The 8,127-nt window shown below is 52.9% G+C and overlaps 1 protein-coding gene across 1 annotated transcript; it reads right to left on the bottom strand.

Annotated features, from left to right (window-relative positions):
- Positions 1-5,009: 5,009 nt before the first annotated feature.
- On the bottom strand, positions 5,010-6,191 carry POU3F4 (POU class 3 homeobox 4). The gene has a single exon (XM_088151665.1). The coding sequence runs from the start codon at positions 6,189-6,191 to the stop codon at positions 5,010-5,012; it is 1,182 nt and encodes a 393-aa protein (XP_088007791.1).
- Between the last annotated feature and the right edge of the window lie 1,936 nt (positions 6,192-8,127).

Here is an 8,127-nt window from a genome sequence, read left to right as displayed (position 1 = left end):
AAAGAACCTTGAGGAACTAGCATGTACATGCATACCCACAGATCATTTATCTTGCTATTAAAATAAATATTCAGCAAGCCTTGCACCCTCTCTCCCCCTCCCCCCGCTTCTGTCTAGATTAATTTTTTTGAGCTCATGGATGGATGATCTTATATTCTGGTTTAGTTTGCTGTCCATGAGCTTTATTTCTCTCCTCCCGGCACAACACCTCTGGCTGAGGGAGAAAGGGAGGAGGAACTGGGGCTGTATTCAATCCCATTACATATGATTAACTGTTGTTTTTCTGTGGTGTCCTGGGTTTTTTTCACCCTCCTCTCTCTCTCTCTCTTTCTCTCTCTCTCTCTCCCTCTCTTTTTGTTCGGCTGGAACAGAACCTCAGCCCCTCTGCCTCCATCCATATTTTAATGCTTCGGTGGAACCAAAGTCAAGAAGCACTGTTGAGTCCAAGAAGGAGGGGAGGGGGACAAAGAGGAACCCTAGGCTGGGATGGAGACAGCCCTGGGTGCAACCAAAGTCAACAACAACAACGAACAACAACTACACCTTAACGCTCCTGGTCTAGCCTCTCAAGAGCAATTCCACCCGGGACCAGTTTCTGCATCCCACGCGGTGGGGATCAGTTCAAAGAGGAAGGGGTTGGGGTGAGGGTTGCACGAGGCAGAAGCCCCTGCCGGCACCAGAGAACCGCAGGGAGGTGGGAAAGAGGAAGGGGGGCAAGGGGGGAGCGAGTTCCCCACTCCCCGCCGGCAAAATCATCTCCAGGGCAGTTTGTCCATAGGGATCTCGAGTTTGGGGACGGGGGGAAGAGAGACGAGGGCTCTGCTCGCACAGCCATTTCCGCGGCTGCCGGGTCCAGAGGGAGAGGCGTGAACTTTCTCGGACAACGGGAGCGACCGGGCGGGCGGCGATCTGCCGCAAATCAGGCCTGGCTTGGGGCTCCCCTTCGGGCTCCAAGCAGCGCTTCCTCCCTCCCTCTCTCTCTCTCTCTCTCTCTCGCTGGCCGCGGAGCTCCTTCCCCTCCAAGGCCACCTCCTCTGCCCCAGGCCGTTGGCCGGATGGAGAAGGAAGACAACAAAGGCCGGACAGTTCCTCTGCGCATTGAAAAGTGCTGCGCGGGTCCAGCCAGGAACGAGGGGCGCGCCAGGAGCTCCGCTTCCTTTGCAACGCTGCCTTCCGTCGCGGGGAGAAGCAACCTGGCTCTCTCGGAGAATCTGCCTTCTCCTGCTCCCGCACCGTCCCCCCCGCCCCGCTTAGAAGTCATACGCAACCTCCCCCCCCAACAAAAACAACCACCACCGCGACACAAACCGGTGCCTCTGTCCTCACAAAGGCGACGCCGTCGCTTCACCCTTTCTACCCCCCCCCAGCCCCCTCCCTTTCGAGACGGCTTCTGTGTTTTGAATTATGTCTTTGCAGACAGGGTGCGGGCAGGGAGAAGTCCGCACAGGCGCGCGCGCGAGAGGCGAGCGCGCGCACAGATACCCAGACAGCCAGCCGGACGCTCGAATCCGAAGTCGTGCCCCACGTTCCGCTGCTTTGTCACTTCCAAACGGGTGGTCGAAAAGGAAGTCGTACTGAGGGAGGGGGGCGGGGGGGCTCCCCGAGCTGGGTGAGAGAGACACATATTCGCCTTCCGAGCAGATGTCATGGCCAGGCTGGTTTTTAAATCGGCCTCTCTTCTCTGACCCCCAACTCCGGTGCAGACATACATACATACATACATACATACATAAGTACATACGATATATATATATGGCATAAATATAAAATAATATTATGCATGCATAATATATTATACATGCATATATATATATATATATATATATATATATATATATATATATATATATATAATTCCTCGTTCCTATCTGTTTATGAAATTGTCTCGATTCGCTCATCCAGCTCGGGAAAAAGAGATTTGTAGCCAAGAACAGCCCTCTCTCCCTATAACAACAGCAAAGGGGGGGGGGGGAATCCAAACGCCTCCGAACAATAAGCCCCTTGGCAGATTTAGCTTCTCTTACGTGGATCTTTTAATTTGAAGATTTTGTTCTCAGTTCCTCTCCCTGCACAGGTGATTAAAAGGGAAGGGGTGGGGGGAACAGAGGCTTTTTGACAGGCCTTATAGATAAGCTCTTTTACTATATTCTGTTGGGAAAGAAAATGATCAAGAAATTTCAAATGGTTGAGAAATTTCATATAAGCAGGAATCTCCATTTAAAAAGTCAGCAAAAAAGGCTTAACCATAAGAGTAATAATAATAATAATAATAATAATAATAATAATTTATTTATTTATTTATTAGATTTATCTCCGCCCATCTCCCCCTAATAATAATAATAATTTTTAAAAGATTAAGGTGTCAAGTGATGTTGAAGGATGCTGGATTTGCCCTCCACACAAATAATGCAACCTTTTTTTTTTACTTTGTAAAAATGTTTTTATTTGGATCTTTTTGTGTGTGTATGTCTTTACAACAATAAAATATTGCGTCAATATAAAGCCCCTTGACTAAAAGTGGTTGACAATCAAACATCACAAGCGAATCTTTTTTGTTTAATTTATTTGTTTTAAGCCTTCCTTCCCTTGACAACAATCGCTTCGGGTATTCTTATTTTTTTTATTGATTTTTATTACTTTTTTTTTAAACATAATGCGGAATTTATTGAAAATAAATAATTGTCGGTAATTGCAATAGGCAATTTGGAATAAAATAGTTGAAAAAGCAACCTTTAATGAAAATAGCGTTTATTATACCTCAGTTACTAAATGAATAATCTAAATGATTTTTTCTTTTAAATTAATAACTTCCCAAAAAACGTTTAGAATATACAAAACTGTACAAGTTTTTTTGTTCTTTTTAATTATTATTTCATATAAAGTTGGCAGAAAGATAGCGGGGTTCTTACCTGCTGATTCTTTAAAAGCATATTCAGAATTTCTGTGAAGCATGTGTGTTGGGGCGGGGCGGGGGGGGGGATAAAAATATTTAAAAATTAGCCTTGTGGAGTGGGAGAGAAAGAAGTGGGAAAAATAAAATTGGAGAATCAATCCTTCTGGGGTATGGGCAACGATTTCTAAAAAGGTGAATTAAGGTTGGTGGAACTTTCTTAATTTAAGGAGGCCCATCCGAGAGACGAAAGGGAAAGCATTTTCTGGATTTTAGGATTGGCAGAAAATCTCCCGATTGCTTTGCCACACACGTGGAGAAACAATGCACTAGAGATTCAGGCCTCTCCGGGGTTTTGTTTTGCGGCAATAGTGCATCTATTCTTATATCTACACGCACATACACACACATCTGGTGGGTCCGTGTACGTAGAGACCGCAGACAATGCACCAGAGGTCTGCTTGTGCATGTGCGTGCCACTCGATAATCCGTGCTTCTGTAAACACACACATAAAATTATATCGATCAATCCCGCACAGCTATTGCCTATCCCAGATGTTTTTTATTTTTTTTTAAGGAAAGAAATTTCTCAGCAAAATCATCTGCTCGATTCCTTTCCTTGGGGAGGCCCAGGTTTAAACCACTACAATTAAACAAAATCCTTTTTGACCACATCGAACTTTTTTTTCCCAACAACAGCCACGCGTTAATCAAACGGTCACCGAATGCAGACCTATTTTCTTCCATTCTTCCCGACTTCTCTTGAACCTCTACGACACTCGCCCATCTTTCCATTGATTTCAACCCCAGCCGGATTCCCTCCGGCTCCCAACGGGGAACGCAGGCACAAGGATTTATTCCGAGGCGAAAGATCCCAATCGGAGAGTGGGAAAAGGTTTTAGTACAGACCGTAAGCTTTAGGTGCCGGCCAAGGAGAGATCCAGCGAGCCGAAGAGGACCAGGGACCGGGAAGAGCCGTCTTTCGATCATAGGGGAATGACGTTTCGGATTTTTTTTTTTTAATCTTTGTTTAGAGGGGCCAAAAGCAGAAAAGGAGACGGTGAGCCAAGCGAGGGAGAAGGGAGAGGAGGAGGAGGGGTTTCCCTTAGAAAATGTCCATTTTGACATTGTACAATTCGGAACCTTACTCAACAGAAGAGGAGAACGGCAACGCGCATTTACGGCCGCCTAGTCGCTTCGCGTTTCTCTCTTTGGGGTCAAAAAAAAGAAGAGCTCCAGTTTGGTCTTCCTCCTGCAGAGGACTGGGGAAATTCGGAAAATCTCTTTCCCCGGCCCGACTCCACTTTTTCTCCGCGAGAAGTCTGGGGGGAAAAAGCGGGGCGGAGGAGAAAGGAAGGGCCGATCAATGGATCGCAAACGTGGGATCCTAGGTGGAGGAAACCCTTCTCGGACCTTCATAAGGCCGCCAGAGCGAAGGGTCATTTTTAGCAACGAGCAAAGTCCAGCCAAGCGTTTTAAAAAGTCTATCTTAAAACGAGATTCGTCACCTGAAATACACCGGATCTCACCAAGGCGCTGAAAGGTTATTCGTAGGCACGTCTTGTCTTGTCTTGTCAGTCCTTCTTCCTTCCTTCCTTCCTTCCTTCCTTCCTTCCTTCCTTCCTTCCTTCCTTCCTTCCTTCCTTCCTTCCTTCCTTCCTTCCTTCCTTCCTTCCTTCCTTCCTTCCTTCCTTCCTTCCTTCCTTTTCTCTGTATCGGCGAGGGGGGCGAGGGGGTAAGCTTGCTATTTAAGCATAGAAAATCGGCCATGGGAGAGGAGAAAAATTGCTTTATAGCCAGGAAAAAAAAAAAGCGGGGGGAGCTCGCCGGCTTCCCACGCCCTCTCCCCTTTCCTACCGTTTTTCTGTTGCTGGGGTTGTGAGGATGCGATGGCACGTGATAAGAAAACGGTCTTTTTTCTTCAGGTGATGATTGTTTGATCTATATGGATGAGGCTGCTAAGTAAGTCAGAAAATCCTGGCCGGGGGGGGGGGGGGGAAGGAAGGAAGGAAGGAAGGAAGGAAGGACGCCGTGAGGTCGACTCAACCCCCGCCCGCCCGCCCGCGCGCCCGTCCGGCTGGGCGCGCCGCTCCCCGGGTCCTGAGCGGGTCCGTCACAGTCAAAGGTCGTGACACGAGGCGTCCGTTTTCCCGCTGTGCGCGTACACTTCGTGGGGCTGGGGCGGGTCGCCCGGCGGCGTCATGCGCTTCTCTTTCTGCCGCCGGTTGCAGAACCAGACGCGCACCACTTCCTTCTCCAGCTGGAGGCTGTCCGCCAGGGAGGAGATCTCCTGAGCCGCCGGCTTGGGGCATTTCAAGAAGTGCGTCTCCAGCACTCCCTTGACGCTCACCTCGATGGAGGTCCGCTTCTTGCGCTTGCGGCCCTGCGCCGCGATCTTGTCGATGCTGGTGGGGCTGCCGGTGGACGAGTCGGCCTCCTCCAGCCACTTGTTCAGCAGCGGCTTCAGTTTGCACATGTTCTTGAAGCTCAGCTGCAGGGCCTCGAAGCGGCAGATGGTGGTCTGTGAGAAGACGTTGCCGTACAGGGTGCCCAGCGCCAAGCCCACGTCGGCCTGCGTGAAGCCCAGCTTGATCCGCCGCTGCTTGAACTGCTTGGCGAACTGCTCCAGCTCGTCCGAGGTGGGCGTCTCTTCGTCCGAGTGCTCCGGGCAGTGATGCGAGGCCAGCTCGCCCGGCTCCGGCGGCGAGTCGCGCAGCACCGGGTGCAGCCCGGGCGGCGGCGGCGGCGGCGGCGGCGCGGCGGCGGGCGGCGGCGTCAGGCCCCCGCCGTGGTCCAGCATGCCGCTGACGGTGAAGCCGGCCTGCGAGTAGACGTTCAGAGGCGGCGGCGGCGGGGGCTGGCCGCCGCTGACCGGCAGCGCCGAGCTGTGGGCCGGGGTGGCGCCCCAGGCGTTGGGGTGGCTGGCGTGGTGCGGCGAGTGGTGGCTGGCGTGGTGGGGCGAGCGGTGGTGGAGGATGGCGCCCAGCTGCAGGTCCTCCCGCCCCGGCTTGACGTCCGGCTGGTCCAGGGGGCTGCCGCCGCCACCGCCGCCGCCGCCGCCTCCGCCGCCTCCGCCTCCGCCGCCGCTCAGGGCCGCCGCCCAGGGCCCCGCGTCGCTCAGGCTGGTCACCCAGTGATGGCCCAGCGGGTGCCCGTTGCCGGCCACCCCTTGCAAGTAGTCACTTTGCAGAAGTTTCTGCGGGTTGCGGAACGGGCCGCCCTGCTGCATCGCTGCCGAGTCGGCGTGGACCAGCGCGCCGGAGTTGAGGATGCTGTAGGGGTTGGTCGCCGCCGTGGCCATGCTGGGCGCCCGCGCTCGCTGGCTGCTGGCTGCTGGCTGGCTGGCTGATGGCTGGCTGGCGGCTGGCTGGCTCCGGGTCTCCCCCCCCCTCCCCGACTCGTTCTACTGTGGCAAAGAGGGAGCTCGCTCGCGCCTTTGACAGCTACCCAGCCGAAAGAGAGCCGACTCAGCCAGCGCGCCCTGACCGGCGGGCCCGGCGGCCAATCCGAGAGGCTCTTCCCGCCGGGAAGGGGACGCCGCGGCCAATGACGGCGCGCCAAAGAGGTTGGCTCAGAGCCCGGCCTCCCCCTCCCTCTGCAAGCCGAAAAGGGGGCGGAGGGAGGCGAGGAGGAGGACGGCGGGAGAAGGGTTAAAACGAGGGAGTCGACCCGCAGGAAGTGCAGCCGTCCGGGCTCGCCATTGGCTGTCGACGGCGATCTGCCTGCGGGTCGGCGAGTTAACCCTTGCTTGGCTGCAGGACCAGCTGGCGAGCGGAGCGGCTCTCCGTCTTCTTTGAAGAAGGAGAGGGGAGGGGGCGCGGAGCCTGGTTTAAATTTGCAGCGATTAATTCAGGACAGAGCGTGTGCGTGGGTCTTCCCTTCCCCGCCTCCCTTTCCCGGGACGTGCGGCGGGGAGGGGGGGAGGAGAGGTTAAATACCTGCTCCCGAGACCGCCAGCGCCTCCTTTGCCAAGCTGAGGGGGACGCCGACCCCTCTGAAGGTCTTGAAGTCGGCCTGGGAGCCTCTGAGCAGGACAGTCCTGGGTGGGTTTACTCTGGAGGCGGGATTTACTGTTGCAAAACCAGCGCGTTTGCGACCCCAGCCTTGGGGGGAAAGGGGGTCTAGCGGAGAATTAAAAACGCGCTCCGGAGCAGTTGCCCTGGAGGCTCGCAAAGTTATGCCTTGCCAAGGAACTAGGCGCGTGTGTCTGCGTGCCTTACCCAGACTTCTAGCTCGCGGGATCTGAGTGCACTGCACACCCATGCAAAGGGAAAGAAAGGAAACCAGGAGCTGAGAAGGATTTGCTAAGAATTGCGGAGCCAACTCCTCCTGTGCTTCAAATGCAAACGCTGCTGCTAAACATTTCTTTTTCTTTTTCTTTTTTTTTTTTTGCGAGGGGGGGATATAAAATTTGCTCCCAATCCAAGCTTCGTCTTCTCCATCCCGCCTCCCCTCCCTCTTCAAGTGGGGGAGCGCGCTTTCCTATCCCTTTCCCCCGCCGCCCCATCACTTTTCCAGCTCTGGGAGTGGAAGCGACCTACTTGGGAAAGCGACCGGCGCAGGGTCGCCGCGCCTTTCCACCTCCCGCGCACCGAGAGCCCCCTGGATACACGCGAGAGGTTATCGGGCCTTTTGTTTGCCGAGCCCGTTCAAAATACGGCGCATCCCCCGCGCGCCGCCCACGGAGAAGTTGGCCAATGGAATCCGGCCGAAAAAGAGCCACTCACCGGACTCCTTCCAACTTCGGCCGAAAACGGTGCGATCTCCGTTGCTTTTTCCCCTCCAAACGTGGTTTTGCATAACACAAAATGTCCAACGTTGCATAAGTAGAAAGACCAGGAACAAAATCTGGGGAAAAAGAACAAAAGAAGATCGCTGGTGAATAATAATAATAATAATAATAATAATAATAATAATAATAATAATAATAATAATAATAATTACAGCGTACTATGTACTCCCCCATTCAAAACGTCAGTAAAGGAGTAGAAATCGGGGCGTTTGGGATTTGTGGTGCTCCAGCTGAGAAAATTAAACCTTAATGCCTTGGGGAAGGGAGGGGGGAAGACAGAGAAATCTGTGAAGTTGTTGTTGCTATTATTATTATTTTAAATGACCTTTCATTGCATAATTCCGAGGTAAGCTCGTTGCGTAATTATATTTGCACTTACAGAACGCTGCATCACAGTCCCCTTATTGGTTTGAAATTCCATTAAATATATTACAGGAGCTCCCAG

The sequence above is a fragment of the Python bivittatus genome, unplaced genomic scaffold (assembly GCF_059951505.1).
Source record: "Python bivittatus isolate LINGU-HERP-01145 unplaced genomic scaffold, Pbiv_v1 ctg000670_np1212, whole genome shotgun sequence".
Taxonomy (NCBI): Eukaryota; Metazoa; Chordata; class Lepidosauria; order Squamata; family Pythonidae; genus Python; species Python bivittatus.
The sequence above is the reverse complement of the archived record's forward strand: the minus strand, read 5'-3'. Positions and strand labels throughout refer to the sequence as shown.

What these genes read in the sequence shown, in the direction of transcription:
- POU3F4 (XM_088151665.1), bottom strand. Translation starts at nt 6,191, where the DNA reads ATGGCCACGGCGGCGACCAACCCCTACAGCATCCTCAACTCCGGCGCG.